The following is a 16997-nucleotide window of genomic DNA, read 5'->3' as shown; positions in this document are numbered from 1 at the left end:
AAGAAAATGAAATATCTTCTGACAGGTGTTGGTTGAATTACTTCTGGTTGTATTTTCATGAGACAACTTCTGGTTGTATTATGAAAATATTTAGTTTGGTACTGCAAAATGTTGTTAATCAACAATTCTTGCCATGCTGATAAGCACCGCAAGTGACAGTTGTCTAATAATCAAGAAATATGGTTTTATAGACTCTCACAAAAAGATGAAAAACCAACTCATTGCTTTTTTTAGAAGGAACACCGTTCATGAGTTACGATAGAAACGTTTTTTTCGGTGATTTCTACAAGCGTTTGTTTCATGGTGCCTAGTTTGTTTCTCCCTGTTATTGGAGCCTATTTTTCGCTGATATGTTAGCAGCATAGCAGGTCACTGTTGTTGCCTGTATTGCGATGTGTCAAACATTTCTTTGGTTACTGAAACTGTTAATTGCAAGATATCTTTTGCGAAGCAAAGTGACAACATCACTCTTGCTTGGCGATGAATATTCTAATAAAACCGTTCGCCTCGCTACAAGTGCGCAAAACAAGTGGCCTTGCTTATTAGACATTGTTAAAAGAAGTCAAAAGTGTTGTTAAAGGAGCTTGGCCTGGCAGTAGCGTTGTTCGATTAATTTTGTTGCTGCGGTATTCTAAGATAAATAGTAACAACATGTAACGCTGGATACTGGGTACGAAATGCGTCCATTTCTAGCATAAGAGTCAACCTACCTAAAATTTTATTAGTGCGGCCCGCCACAGCTCTCCTTAGTGCCAAAGTGGCCCGCATGCAAAAAAGGTTGGTGACCCCTGCTTTAGACCAACAGAGCCCCACACATTCACGTTTTGCAGTAGCCGTACCATACTTTACCAAGTCATCACAGAGAAAGAATGTATCCTTCCCGCTTACTGTGACGTCACAGCGTTGTTGCCGTTTTTATTTTCGCAATTGAATGATTGCCAGATTCGCCGATGTCAACCAAAGTTTGCAAGCGTGTAACTTAGTAGCTTGTTGATATTTTTTACGATTTGCTGGTCAGGGAAGTTTGTTAGTGTCATCTTTTTGGTATCTTAGGTAAATTTAGCGAATTTATTTACCTGTCAGAGGCACTTTAAACTCACATTGTACATTGTACAACTTAATCTACAGTACACAGCAACAAGCTATTTTACCGTTTATGTCTTTTGAAGTAACATCCAACAGCTAGCAATATGACAACTAGCAAGCCCGCAATGCCAACACCGATCCATATTGGAAATGCTGGTGCTGGTGTGGGAGGCACTTCTATTGGAGTTTGACAACTGCCAACTACTTGGCTTGGTTTGCTTCTACCTTCACAAGTGACAGCTTGAATCTAAATTAACGCACAATGTTCTGTTGCAATGCTTTAACCACAAATAATTCACCACTTCTACGCTTATTTTATTCTGACGATAGCTCCTAAAGAGAGTCAGACGAAAACCTGCAGCTTCGAGCTACCACGAGCAACATTCTACTCACAATGCTTTAACATGTGTATGCACTGCAGTTTTTTTTCAAACAAAGGAAAAAATTTATTAAAATCCTGTGGAAAGGTTAGTAAACGTTGTAATCAAAAATGAAATGTAGGACTTGATGTACGGTAGGCCTACTACTAGAATGCTCCATAGATGATGTAGCATAGCCTATTACATTAGATTTTGCCTCAATCCTATCACGACATTTGAGTCAAAATCTGAAACAGTTAAAACATTAACAAATAACAATAAAAAGTCAATAGGAATTATACTTTTTTTTCGTTTATGTCCGTTTAAAATAGACAAGAGCTTTTGTTTTCAAAGACAACGAGGTCGAATTGTTGTTCTCTAAAATAGAAGCCAAGCAGGTCACCACATATAGAGAATATAGGAGAAATTTATTAAAACTTCTGGTGAGTTGCAGAACTGCAAAATTCAATAATCAGGAAACCTCAAGCGTCTGTTTTAACAGTTCGTTCGATGTTGTGCATTTTTCTTTTATCATGACGAAAATTATTTTACAGTGTTTTTTACGCTGGACAATGCGTTGGCGGAGTACTTTCTAGCAAACAATCGCGTACGTGCCGAATTCACAGGAAGCATGAATGACGTCACTAGTCACTTTTATTTTGAAGCAAAGCAACGCAACTTCAATTATGTTAGCTTTATATAGTTGGCAAAAATGAATCAGAACTATCTTTGTATAAAAGATAATATTCTACGGCCTTTATATTTTCTAGATTGATAAGAGTAACTCATTGTAAACTAAATCAAACACTGGGATTTTTAGTGTTTACCCTTTTTAGCGTAGGCGATTGTGGAGCTTGGTGGTGTTTTATTTAGCTGCTGTGAAAGTAGCAACTCAATTATAACAGTTTCTCACATGGTCAAATGCTTATCTTGTGCTGGGTGGCATAACATATTTTTCAGCAGGTTTTGTTTATATTTATTAAGCTGCTACAAAACTACGTTTCAAAATTAAAGTGATTTTACTGATAAAGTGCTATGCTATCTCATTTTCGATTTCAATTTCTCGTTTGTTACTAACGTGAAACAAGACGGTTTTATTGAATCCGAAACAAGTAAGATTATTTGCAATGATCATCAACTGTGCAATGTTGGCGATCCTGTCTTCATTTGATATATCTCTAACTAACGTTAGAGTTTTATTTCCATTCCTTGCTGTAATCTGAAACAACAATTGCAAAGATGACGCGAAAGATTAGAACATGCATCGAACACTTCGAATTCGTGATGAGACCGTACGATTTCATACAGATCAATGCAAATTCTTAGTATGTTACTGCTTTTATAACAGGCTTCGTCCTCATTTTTTTGTATGCAAAGTGATTCGAAATTGCTTAAAAGTTAAACACAGCAGTGACCAGTTAAACATTTCCAAGTGAGCTAACAGTCAAGCCCAATACGCTCCAATGCAAACCATGACTTGTAGCTATCATAGTTTTCTACAAAAGCAGAAAAACAATTTGGAAAATGAAAAGTATATCTTGCAGGAACTGAAGTTGCTTTTCGAGCGTAAAATGTCACAGTTTAAAAGTAGGTCTACTGTATTTTTCAATTTTAGTACAGAATCGAATTGTTTTTAATTTCTAATAAACCTGTGTTAAGCTATATTCAATGCTTACATGCATGACATTACTGCACTATTTCACAAGGGAAAAACGTTCAAGATAATATGGAACATCGCAAATTTTAACGGTTCAATTATTTTGAAGCATCAGATTTAATAATTGTTAGCACATTATTAGATTGTTATCCACGACAAATTAATTGTTTGTGTTTTTTAGAAATTTTATCAAAGAGAGTGCTCAATCACTTACAATAGACTTAAAACTTTGTTTTGTTTAAAACACTGATGCCAACAGTGAAATGTTTGATTGCTTAAAGTAAGCACAGGCCAGCGTGAAATAAATTGCCATAACTATGAAATTTTGGTTTAAGTATAAGAAGTACCTCATATGAGAAAATCTGCAGAAGAGACGCATTATACTTCCAAGCAATAGCACAATCCCGTGACTCAGTTGTAGTGTTGTCAACGTGAGCTCCAACTACAGAATCAGGTAAGCCATATCCGGTTGTTTGACTTGCTGTTGTAGTAATATTCCAACTTGCGCAACTGCTGTTGTCTTTAAGTGTAGCCTGCATATAGTGCATATGTCAGCAATCTGCGTTTACTTGCAAAGTGATTTCAACGTTCAAACTAAAAATGTATCAATAAACGATCAAGTTAGTGGGAACATAACTTGATCCATAACGCAATATTAAAGAGATGAAGCTTTCAAGCATTTGGTAGTAAGTAATGCGATAAAAAAATAATGCAGGGCAGCATATGCTGTACTTAAAACCTTTTCTCTTTCGTACACATTTTCTGCACTGCTTTTCATTCTCTTGGGCTAGTTTTTATTGGTCTCCCGATAGTTTTCTAGATAGCTAGATAAAATTTATCACCATGTATAAGATATATTGGCCGATTCACTACCTTGATTTCATAGTCAGTTCTTTTCTGTAAGCCAGATATTATAGCTTCTTGAGCGCTGAAAGAAATTTCTTTCTCAGTAGATGTTTCGCTTTCTTTTATCTGTAAAACGATAATAAATACTTTTCCTGTGTTATAAGAGTGCGCCTATATAATGTATGTAGCCTGAATTGTAAACGCTTCTCTTGCTATAATGTTTTTCGGCTATAGCTTTCATCCAGGCTGGATGGGCTTGATAAAAGCTAGATGTATAATTAAACTCAGTCGCATTTTTTTCTTTTAAGTTACATCGTGGTGAATGCCGCGTTCTACTTTGATTTTGCTTGCTTACAGTTTATATATTAGTTCTTCATTTTTGATTAGTCACGCCATTGCGTTCAGATCAGTCGTATTTTGGTGTTTTCATTTAAGTCAAATCCATTTGTTTTTCAACTTCATCTCACCGTTTCCTCGTTGGCGTTTCTTTGGATTAACTTTTACCTGTAGACTTGAGTTCAGTCGGTGATTCCTTTGTTTTAATTTTGAGCAGTTTTTGTACAAAAGTAAGTAACGCAAGAAGTAGACAATAAAAAGCAGAATTCAAAGTGTCCAAGGTAGAAAAACATGTTCGATTAGTTGTTAGCTTTCAAAAGTGGTTACTTTTGCACGTACCGGGTACCGTTTTATGCAAAGAAGTGTATCCAATTCACAAATAGGAAAGCACAAAAATCAACAGTCTGATAAAGATTAAATGAAGTTTATCTTACTTGCACTACAAAACTCGGACTCGAATTTAGAATTGCACGAAAATTGGTAGCATTCCAATGAACTCGAAGTATAGTTCCATTGCAGTTGAAAGCTTCCAAATCCACATTAACTAAGTACGTTTGAACATTCTCATGAAAAGTGAATTTTGTTAGTTTTACGTTTAATATGTTATGATAACAATATGTCTTCATAATCAACTCCTGTGTTGGATAATAAACCAAAAGCACACTTTAAACGATAAGATATTTTAAAGCTTATTCTAGAAATACACAGCGGTTTGATTTCAAAGTTAGTTTGCTTTTTATGCATAACTGTCATTTTGACGTGATGTCATATTGAATCATGGTAAGCCCATGTCAACAATGCAGCAATGTTCTCTAAGTTGGTCAAGACAACATATCTAAAATTTAAAATTAAATAATTATGTAGGCTTATCAGATTGTCATACCAACAACAATAACTCATTCAATGCATTACGAACTTACATTCAAACTGACATGCATAGAATGCTTTATCAGATGTACATGCTTTCGGTGATAAGTTGATCCCGTAGTCATACGTTAATGGCCATGCCATTTGTTGACAAACTGAACTATTAGATGTTGGATAGTTGGTATTCGTTACTTCGGTTCCGTTGTTCCAAAACCATGATGATTCATTCATGTCAGATCGAGCTCCAATGAATACGTTAATATCTGAAAATGAGTAAATATTTTTCTTTACAGTCGGTTTGTATTATAGCCATAGCCATTGTTAGATAGGCTACTCAATATCTTTTTCAGTGCATTGTGAATGTCTGGTGCACACGCGGAAGTAAGTTGTATATCGTTGGCGCTTGATGTTGTAACTGCGCAGAGTTCTTAGTCCTATTAGCAACATCAAGAAAGCCAACAAATTTCTAAAAAAAAAAAAATTGTAGATAATAAAGCCCTGTTGGTTTATCAACGTTGCCTGCATTTGTTTAAATCAATTGACAAGAAGTCGAAATTGAGTAGCCTACTGGGCACGTAGGCTACATGCAAAAAATAAGATGAGACTGTAATTGCAAGAATAAACAGCCATGAGCAAATACGTGTGGATCAAGTCTGCAGAATGTGAAAGTTATGCTAGTGAAATAAACTATAAAACAATCATTTTAAAAAAAAGTATCCACAGAACTTGTCTATCGCCAATATAATTGAATTAAAACACCTTCACTTTCTGTTTATCAAGTCTACAATCTCCTTTTTAGCAAATAAGGTTTGATTTAGCTTGTATCCTAAATTTTTTTCACTGCTATCTTGATCTTAGTTACTTTCATATCGGTTTAAAAAACTTTCTCCACTCTAAGCTGGAAGAATTTGTTAGCTATTTTATCATCAAAAATCGAACAAATGTGACAGCTCAGATCCATCTATTGGTAATAGAGCTTCAGTTTCTTTCTTGCTCGTAACAAAAAGCTTCTTTTGGCTTATTGCACTCCTTTGCAGGCTTAAGCAAAAACATCTAGCTATAAAAATGTGAATGACACATTAGGTCACCAGAAAACATGATAATATCTTATAAATACTAGATGTAATGCTGTGATGTAATGCTGTAATGTAATGTATGCTGTGATGTGCGTGTGACCAATCAAGCCAAAATGGCTGCTGAACGCACCTAATGCTTTGCTTGGATCTTAGAAAAATTACTGAAATGCACCAAAATTATAAAAACTTTATAACAGCTGTACAACAATGTGTCATACATATAACAGGTGTTTTATACGTGATGGTGTTGGTGTTATAGTTAATAAACGGTTAAAGATTGGATTGAAAATACCCTCGGCAGTCAACGTGTCCCTGTTTTCATCTGCTTTCTGAATCTTCATTGCAAATTTCTTTGATTTATTATGCGTATATTCAATGAGAGGGCACATGGTTTCTAGAAAGTGTTTGCTCATCAATCATCAGGTTCCATTATAGACTATAGTTGAATACTCAATTGGCCATTAATGTTTTAGAAATTTCATAAATGTGTAGGCTATATAATGTAGTATGTAGTGTCAGCTGTGAGCCTCTGACATCATCTATTCTGATCATGGAATCTAATAAATTTGTAAGTTTCAAGGAAATTGTCTTTCAGCATTATTTTGAAATACGATTGGTTCAAGTGTTTTATTTTACAGCAAATGTACCCAGTAGTGCTTTCTATAATTGCATCTGACGTAATGAAGTGCAATGTGTGTATCTTGCACTTCCAATATCAACGAGCATGCTAAAATTGGGTTTAATTTTGCTTGCTTCTCGTTTGATATCCGCAATAAAAGATTTTAAAATGGTATTCTCGATAAAAAAATTCTAACATTCATCTGTAGGCTACTAACAGCTGCTTTTTGTTGTATAAAAATGCAGGCTAAACATAATGATGGGATGGCGCAACGGAAAAGGCGTTGGCTTTCCAATTATGCAAACTTGGTTCAACTCCAGGTTTCAACTGGTTGTTGAAAACACCGCTCACCTCTATCTAGGGTGTAATAAATTGGCTGGGCACATTGCCGCTGAAAAGGCAGCCGAGGAAAAAAGAAATTGGCCCACCCTACTCTCTAGCTGAAGGCTTAGTGCAACGAGAACCTTATCTTCTCATACCCTACACTTGAATCAAGTATGGGACTCACCTCTACTCACCATTCCAAGATTTCATGTCACCCAATTTTGCTGATTTTTCTATGCTGGTTTGTTTAGTCTATCTTTCGGATTAATCTCCGGTATTTTAGCTCATCCGGGCAGCAGCGGTAAAATTCAGTTTGGTCTTATTTTATCAGCAAGACAATTTTTTCTAATTTCTGGTAAACTCTTTAATTGTAATAATAATACGTAAAAGTTTCATCTGGTTGCAATAAGATTTTCTTATATCCATAACCAGCAAATTCAGCCCAAACATTTAAAAGTAGTGACATTATTTCTTTTTGGTTATAATTTGCAGCTCGATGAGTTTTTCAATTTGCTGAGCAAGGTGCTCATGTTGGCAAAAGAGTGCCAACTACACTTGGTTCACTGAGTTAAGAAATCTAAAAACTTATTCTATCTAAACCTTATTTATCACTCCTTCCACACTGGGCCAGTTAAATGCCATAACTGCTTATTCGCCGCCAGGCTGTTTAGATGGGAGAACTTAGGTGAAGACAAGATTTTATGCACATTGATGGCTTCTTCCACCAGCTGTAATGCGTCCTGCAAGACTGAGTTTTCAATCCAGTTCAATGCGCAGCGAAATGTCAACGGAAGATAGTGGCTTGACTAACAAAGATTGACGAAGATTAACGTTGCACACAAAAATGGATGTTTTCAGTATTCGACCTGGTGTTCTGTCCTGTGTTTTGTTTCAAAATAAAATCTCTCCGATGTAGCTTAGCTGTTTTGTATTCGAAAAAATAATACTGTTATGAGGCTATGAAAATTTTTGTTTTTAATCTAAAAATAAAGAGCCCAACATGTACATACTAAAGTCGTGTAGATCAAACGTTTCGAAAACTATACTGTCTTCACCTTCAGTGCTAGCCTATAATTGTTTTATGAGTACATTAACCAGGCGTTCCAACCATTTTGTTCTTAAAGTTTGTTTTTCTTCTTCGAAATAAATTGTTGTTAATTTGTGAAGCGATCCCATAAAAAAAACAGACTACACCATTGACACTATATTTTATGCATATGTTTTATCAATGGTAAACTATATTTTATAGTCTATCTATATATATCTTTCCATGTAATTAAGGTCAAAAACGCATGCTTCATCTTGGGTTAAGTGTTATGGCCCATTGTTTGTGATATATTTTGCAAAAAACTTGGATAAAAACTCTTTGCCTAAAGTAAAACGTAAGTCATTGCCTTTCGAACTTTTTTTTCATCACGTACAAAAGTAAGTTAATAGAATTTGTCTATCGCACAATGAAATGAGATTCCATCTCTTTGTAGAAAGCAAGTTATTAATGACAATGATTCTAAGTCATGTTATGATTTTAATTAGGGACAGATTACATTCTGTATCGATAAAGTAAATTTTTGTTTACCTGGAATCCATAGAGTTAGGTCGTGTTGAGGTCTTGAAAGTTCTTTCAGATTTGAGGGAAGCGCATCAGGAGAAAGAACAAGTCGACTGGACCATCCATCTTGCACTTTAAGTACTTTCGAAAACAGTAACTTCATGTCAGATGCATCAGTTGTACCATTGTAAACATTGAAAGTCAAGTGCCAGCCCGAGCCATCGGTGCACCTGTTGTATATGTAATCTTTTGCAGCATACCGACAAAACTGCGCCATTGGAGTGAAAGTCTTGGTTCGGCTGAAAACCAAAGTTAGTTTCAAATTGATTAGTTGCTGTGGATTTTCCTTGATTTTGATTGTTTGCAAATCAAGTAGCTATTGCGAGATTCGAAAAAAGCATCGACGTCATTAAAAAAGTGATTGATCAACGAGGCAGGCTACAACAATTTCACTAATCAACAAAAAATATTTTTAAAAGGTCTACATCGATCAAACTTCTTTACTGTTACTTTAAAAAAAGTTTGTAATTAGTAACATCAATTTGTTATTGGAATTTCATTAAACCGCGAAAATAATCATTTTCTCAAAGTTTGATTTCTCGTGAAATTCCTGATTAAAATGTAAAACCAGTTAAAATAGTACCGGTAATTATTATTTTAACACCTTTTCGTTTCGTGGAGTAAATACGTCAATAGGTTAATTATGAATTGGAAAAATAATTTGTTGTAGATATTATCAAAATAAATTTTTCACATTGATCGTCACACTGAAAGCTCACTTTGAAAGATAAAAAAAAATAATTCCGGAACTATCTAAAGCGACCATAGTGGTTAAGTGCAAATTTGCGACAATTATGATCCACATGATCACCAAACACTGCTCAATGCATCTTATTACAAACAGGGTTAATTGTATCGTAAAACTTCAGTCGCAAATAAAAACTTTAATTTATAACTCTTGCATTTGGTTTGTATGAGTTGTAAGTGCAATTCCACAGTCAAACATGTGACATATTTCATTTACTTAATAAGATTGCCATAACAAGGCTTTTGAAACATAGCGAAACATAAAGCAAGCACCTAAACTTTTTACCACTCTCACAACACAACTGAAAAGTGGACAAAGAGAAATGTGAACAAGAGCTTCGTGAATCAAGCCAGAAGCCAACATGTCGACTGTGCACAGAGCACGCAAGATCAATTCAACGCAACCAATGCGAAGAGAGAATCAGAAGTTTTACAACAACATGTGAACAAGATTAGTGCGGAAAGTTAAAATCGCATTTGTTCATTCAAGAAGAACATAGTGCTCACCTTGCTTGAATCATAATTTGTTTTAAATTTCCAAAATTTGGTCGATGCCATGTCTTCACATATTCAGGATTACTTTGATCGCCGGGTAATAGTCTATATCCGGTGACTCCTGGTATAGTAGGATGAACGAAAATGTCAACAGTGGATAAATCTAAAAGAATAGAAAATGCACTAAATGTGCTGTATTTCGCTCTACACTATGTTAAGCACGAAAGAGATTTTTGTCTGTGTTGGACGTTGGTAATACTGTACAAAAAATATTAGACCAGTTGCAGAAATAAAAAAGCGCAAGGTCACACTTTGCATCCTAAAATCCTTTTTTTTTTCAATATTGAGGATAGGTAAGGCAGAAATAAATTTAATGTTTGTTAAAAAAATGCTAATTTTGTTCTTATACAATATATTATGTAATCAACATCATCATATTAAAAACTCAAGCACTTCTGTTTTAAGACTACAAAAGCAGAAAAACATTATTTTGTAGATGATTTCAACCATAGCATCTTTTCACATATAAACTAGGTGGGTAATTGCCCACCCAGTTCCTTTGCCTGCCTCCCTAGCTCTTTCTTTGCCCCCCTAGTTTGAAACTAGGTGGGCAATTTTTAAGACTTAATTTTTGTTTAAGTTAGATCCAAGTTATAGAATGAACAACTAATTGGATAGCTTCAGCGTACATTTAGAACTTATGAGCCTACCTTTGACTTTACGGTACTTATAATCTCCTTAATGTTCCATTCAAGCAGATTAATTAGCAATTTGTGTTGCGAGTAGGCTACCTCAAATTTTGTGTAAGATTCTAAATTAAGTTTGTTTCCTGATTTTCATTAAAATAAAATACCAGCTCTTTAGAATCATCTAATTTTGCAAAGATTTCTACTCATTAGGCCTATAACATTTTAGCAGTGGTGTTTCATAGATTATCGTAGTTGTTTCTTTTTACTTTAGTACGAGAGACCTCTGCAACTAAATGTTGCTAGATTAAATTTTATTACATTATTATTTATAAAATATTGTGGGCGGAGATGAATATAGGAATCAATTATGGGTGTCAATAGTTTAGTCTAGGTATAATATGCCTTTTTACCCACAATTTGCCTGAGAAATCTACATTTTTAAACTTACATGTTTTACGCTCGGGAAAAAAATGTCCTTTTTCTCATCATTTACGCTCGAAAAGTACCCTTTTTAACATAACTCTCGCGCTAAAAGTGCCCTTTTTTGAAAATTTGCCCACCTAGTCCCAATTTGTGAAAAGATGCTATGATTTCAACAGAAATGAATCTATATAAACTGATTTACTTGACGTGTACTTTTGTTTCAACATGTTAAGGAGATCATTCTTTCGCTGTTGATTTTGAACTTCCAGTAGTTTTCCTCCCGACAAAGAGCAGGTTTCTCGAGCTGTATTTGCATCCGTTGTATTATCGGACAGCACAAATAATCTGTTGTCAATTTCAAAAATGTCTTTTCCGCAATCTGAAATTTCAATATCCTTCATGTAAAGTCACAACAAAAAATACGGCTTATATCAAAGAATACAGCAAATATAAAGTAATAATTTGGAAAAAACATCTTTACATTTTTATTCTAAATAGTGTATATTCTAACATTATGAAGGTTGTGATCTCCTAGTTGCCTCGGCCAAATAAACAAGATATTAAAGCTTCTTCAATTTACGCTTCAATCAACGTTTTGTATTCGGATAAATATTGTTTAGCGTGCAAGTCAATTTATTGATTATGTAGATCAGATGTGACGAGCCGGCTGGCCGCATACGGCCCGTCAAACAATTTTGTGCGGCCCGCAAAAAACAATTTGACTATCGTTCATGCATTAAAGACAAAAGATATCTCAAAGCTGTTTATGCCTTAACTGGTACACCTTTCCTTTGCTATTTTCTTGCCTTGAACACTAACTTTAAAGTAAGAAAATAGGAAAGCTATAAGGTAAAGTTGTGAAAACACTATTCACCAACTTCACCTTGTATTTTTGGTCGATTACAATCTATGACGTCATGGAATTTTGACAAGCGCTAAGTAGTGTGGCCCGATAACTCATGTTAATTGACAAAGTGGGCCGCGACCGCAAAAAGTTCGTCACCCCTGATGTAGATTGTAGTAACATACATTACATACATTTAATACACGTAAGTTAATTACATAGGCTTTCCGTGTAGCGCAATGAGTGTAGATCGACGCCCTTCTTGGTTTCGTAATTTGTTAACCACTCTGCTGCTGCAGAAGCAGTATCCTCTATACACAGGCCATACGTTTGGCCCACAGAGCTTTCCGATTACACTGTGACTTTACTACTACTTTACCACTAGTAAAGTTCCAGTCTAAATTACACCTTGATTTTGAGCTACTGAGCAGAAGAAAAGGGAATATCAAATGTTCAAGTCGTGCAGAATTGTTCCGTCAAAAGAAGTTTACTTTACGTCTACCAATGCCGAAGCACTCACTCTGCTGGATCATCATTATCCCACTGTGTATTTCACTTTAAGTTATGTATACCTCTAAAATTTCTCACTTCAAGGAAAACACTAAAGTATGATAAACTATTTTTATTTTCCCAATTTTAGAATACGCCAATAACTTACCTGCTGGCTCTTGAGTGAATACGTCTGCTATCATAAGCAAGAACAACGCAGAACTTATACTTTTTGTCATTTGAAAAGTTTATTTCAATTCTTTACGAAATAACCACAACATTTATTAAAAGAACGTTTCTTCCTGTGCCAAGAGATAAAGCCTACTGTAGGCTGCAGTACTACAAAGATTTGTTGGCTCGTTATAACTTCCGTTAACTACTCAAGTTATGAAACTGCAGCAAACTGTTACCTTACTTCCTTGTGTATCTTCTCTATACGCAATTGTAATTTATATTGCACAGGCTTTACTGTTAAACAGGCCAGTTGGAACTTGGAAGTGCGCAATTGCAACGTAATCTCCGTAGTTTCGAAACAAAGACATCGTGCTCATGGTCAGTGTGGGTTTTTGGTAAGTGTGATTGATCTAAACGCCACGTCATGTGAGTGATATAATGCTCTGTTGAAAGTTGTCGTTCTGCACATAGGCGTAGTTAGAGGGGGCGAAAGGGGCCGTGCCCCTCCACATTTTCAAAGTTTGGATTCTGAAGTTGAGTTTTTTGTTGACAATATGATAAAATTTGTAGAAAATTATATCGTTTTCCAAGACATCTGGCAATTAACATCCCGAGAACTTGTTTTAGACACACAGAAAGACACCAATAAATTTTGTAAAAACAAATTAACGAAGTATTTTTAAGTCACATTCCGGCTTTGCTTGCTTTGCGTGTGATTACTTCTCTACAGAGCGTTCTCGACCGCAACTACCTGAATGTTTTGCTGAACATACACAAAGACGCATGGGAAGTAGGCCTACTCTGAGTACAAGAGCTGACAATGTCCAGAATAGTGGAGGTACAAGTTTACCGTGCTAACGTCTGTGCTGAATCGGTTTCCCAGTATGCCTAACTTAACCAAGATAAAACAGAGAGAGACTGTTCACCAGGCATTTTATAATAAAAGTAATTTGCGTTCTTCTGGTGACTATTTACTAGGTTACCTCCTGATGTTAAAGATGATAACTAGCTTTTGTATTTCCGACGTTTCGTCAGTCAGCACGACTGACTTTATCAAGGTGGCTAAAACAGGTTAACACAACCTGTTCAGCAACGATGGCACAACACAAAAACGTACTGATAAAATGAATAAAGTAAGCAGCAAGAATCAGAATTAAAACACGCAACAAGACACCTAGAGGTTAAACTGAATGCAGTGAATGCCTAAAACCAGTAGGCTGCTTTCCAACAGCGTAAATTTATCTATCTATTGGGCCACCGTCAAGAAACATTGAAAAGTCATCAGACAAGACAGGTTTCTGTCTTGTCTGATGACTTTTCAATGTTTCTTGACGGTGGCCCAATAGATAGATAAATTTACGCTGTTGGAAAGCAGCCTACTGGTTTTAGGCATTCACTGCATTCAGTTTAACCTCTAGGTGTCTTGTTGCGTGTTTTAATTCTGATTCTTGCTGCTTACTTTATTCATTTTATCAGTACGTTTTTGTGTTGTGCCATCGTTGCTGAACAGGTTGTGTTAACCTGTTTTAGCCACCTTGATAAAGTCAGTCGTGCTGACTGACGAAACGTCGGAAATACAAAAGCTAGTTATCATCTTTAACATCAGGAGGTAACCTAGTAAATAGTCACCAGAAGAACGCAAATTACTTTTATTAACCAAGATAGATGAGCAGAGATGGAGGAACCACGTGGGTCTCGTGGGCCTGGGCCCACCTACTTAAATATTTGGTTGGGCCTGGCCCGCCCACTTTTGAGAGCCAAATTTCTTTGAAAAGGTAGCGAAAACGGCAAATCAGAGAGGGAGTTCCCAAATAAGGTCTTCACTCATTTGATACACAGTAGTTTGATTCTCATTGATAGCTCAATGATAAAGTTCAATCTTCAAACTTTTCTGTTGTCCATTATTGATGTGCAGCACGTGTGGGTGTGGTTACGTGTGACTGGTGGAGCAATCTATCAATCAACATTATTATTCTCTATGCTCTCCATGGTTTGAACATTGATATCATTACACATGCCCGTGCTGTATAATGCTGCATATTATTACTCCCAGGTGGGATTATAACTGCGTGTGCATTGTTGCCATTTATTTGTGTGTACATCGTCATGTTTTGTACAGCGCTATAGAGCAATTCAACAATTTTGTACATTTTTTGACCAAATCCGGCCCAAAACTGGAAAATTTTGCATGTTGGCACGAAAGGCAGTTATGAAAACGCTATGTGTAAACCAGGGGTCGGCAACCTTTTTCTAAGAGCGGGCCAAAGCCAAACTTTACATGGTCTTGGCGGGCCGTAGCCTATTAAACCAGTTTTGATAGATTCAGAGGCTTGATTTCAAGGCGTTGGCGTAGCCTAATGCTTTCAGAATATCGGCTAGTAATATCCTTGATGGGAATCAGCTGAACAAATTCTTAAACATCAAAATATTGGTTTACTACACGCACAAATACTGCCAGCTCAGCTGTACTGCCAGCTCAGCTGTATAGGCTTATCTGTCGTGTCTGTGCTCTCATCTATTGCCATTGCGAAGAACTGTAGATATACAATAACTTTTTGCTAGGTGTTGCGTTCTCCGATATCTTTTCTTTTCGTCGAGTTACTGTTCTTGTTGAAAGACTTAGGCCTATATCTGAAAAGTATCCTAGTTTTTTTTTTTTCTCTGGACATATGTTTTCAATAACATCCATCTTACACCTTTTCCCAAATTCTCCATCAGTATACGATTTCTTGTCTTTTTCTATTGATTGTGCTACCTTGTAGCTAGCAAAATTATTTTCTGATTCATTGGTTTTCCTTTCCTTTGTAACAGAGAGATTTGTTGTTTCAAAGCTATTTATGAGTAGATTAACTTTGCCGTTCTTTGTTTGACCCATTACATTGGAAAAAATAATAGCCTATGTTTTGTATCATAATGGCGCTTTATGCTGAGCAGTGGCGTAGCTAGGGGGGGGGGGGGGCGGACCGCCCCGGGCGGCACGTCTGGGAGCGGCATTTTCAGACAGGACGTTTTTTTTATAATGCAAAAGTATACGAAAAATTAAAGCAGAATGGCAACGTTCAAAACATAGAATAATTCCACTGTCATTTAAGGAAATGAAATTATCTATTTCAAATGTCTTGAAACTAGTGGCGTAGCCAAGGGGGGGGGGGGGGTGGGAGGTGGGGGTTACAACCCCCCTTTGGCACGCGTGTGACGTCACGATATTGAGAATGATGCATTCAGTCTCTATGTCTCTAAAACAAAGTTTGCCTAATTTTAAACGAACCTGCATTAAAAGAACGAGGTTTGCAACACCAAACCTTCAAATATATCAGCCAGGAATTAGCAACAAGAAAACATAGAGACTTAGCTTTAAATTACCGAAAAATTCCCAAGAAAACATGATCTTATCCTTTTGCTATGCCACCTGACAGCACCATTTTACAGGAATATTCATAACCACCTTTTTGTTGAAAATGCTCTCAGAATGCACCAAATTCAAAGTAACTTTTCAAAATTTTCGGGGGGAGGCCCCCTAGACCCCCCACTGGGTGTCGCCTTTGGCGAAGACGCCGTCAAACCCTCCCCCCCTTTCAAAAATCCTGGCTACGCGCCTACGCTACTGCTTGAGACTACAAAGTTGCGTATTGAAAAAAGCACGTTGCGTATTGCAGTGCTGATAAAAATACGCACTTTATTTTCATATGCTTTTTCTTGAGGGGACGGCAAAATCTGAATCCGCCCCCGGGCGACACATTCCCTAGCTACGCCACTGATGTTGAGTTTGTTTATAGGCTACAAACAGAAACGATGCAAATCATAGATGTGGGCCTACTAAAATGATTAATGAAAAGTAGGTTACTTGTTCTTCCATTCGTTTATAGCCTACTGTAATAAACCACTGGCCTGGCCACATATTATTATAATTTGTAAAGGAGCGCTGGCCAGATGATTTTTCTTGGCGGACCGTAGGTTGCCGAGTCCTGGTATAAACGACTTTAAATATTAGGAATGCAACAATGTTATGGGGGGTCTGTCAAAGTTAGATTGACTTTGACTGCTGCGCCTCTGAGCTCACCTACTTTTAAATGGTTCCTCCATCCCTGTAGATGAGATTGAACATTTGTATTCTATGGATCACCTTGACAGAGAAATAATTCTCTGGAGGTCTTCTCTGACTTCTCAAGTCAACCAGAAAAGTTCACAAGAACTTCTTCTGAGTGCTAAATATTATCCAAGCGTGCTCAGTGCAATCCAAGTCATCCTGGCCTTTGGCCTTGCCAGCAACAACCGTTGATGCTGAAGGGTCTTTTTCATGCACGAAGAGGGTCACGACCTGACAACTCTCAACAATGACTTCTGATCGCCTTTCAGA

General features: G+C 36.5%; 1 protein-coding gene across 2 annotated transcripts in view; it reads right to left on the bottom strand.

Moving 5' to 3' along the window:
- The window catches only part of LOC145771104 (receptor-type tyrosine-protein phosphatase alpha-like), a 36193-nt gene extending 23433 nt beyond the window's left edge, over positions 1–12760 (bottom strand). For both annotated transcript variants that reach the window (XM_082582846.1, XM_082582854.1), the window contains exons 1-10: positions 12636–12760; positions 11336–11512; positions 10034–10184; positions 8747–9018; positions 5205–5414; positions 4719–4828; positions 3976–4074; positions 3450–3635; positions 2524–2664; positions 1152–1333 (exon numbers count right to left, since the gene is read on the bottom strand). In XM_082582846.1, coding sequence (XP_082438972.1) covers positions 1152–1333; positions 2524–2664; positions 3450–3635; positions 3976–4074; positions 4719–4828; positions 5205–5414; positions 8747–9018; positions 10034–10184; positions 11336–11512; positions 12636–12705 — 1598 coding nt within the window. In that variant the 5' untranslated portion in view covers positions 12706–12760. The remainder of the gene's footprint in view (positions 1–1151; positions 1334–2523; positions 2665–3449; positions 3636–3975; positions 4075–4718; positions 4829–5204; positions 5415–8746; positions 9019–10033; positions 10185–11335; positions 11513–12635) is intronic.
- Between the last annotated feature and the right edge of the window lie 4237 nt (positions 12761–16997).

This window comes from Aplidium turbinatum, chromosome 1, assembly GCF_918807975.1.
Source record: "Aplidium turbinatum chromosome 1, kaAplTurb1.1, whole genome shotgun sequence".
NCBI classification, from domain to species: Eukaryota; Metazoa; Chordata; class Ascidiacea; order Aplousobranchia; family Polyclinidae; genus Aplidium; species Aplidium turbinatum.
The sequence above is the reverse complement of the archived record's forward strand: the minus strand, read 5'-3'. Positions and strand labels throughout refer to the sequence as shown.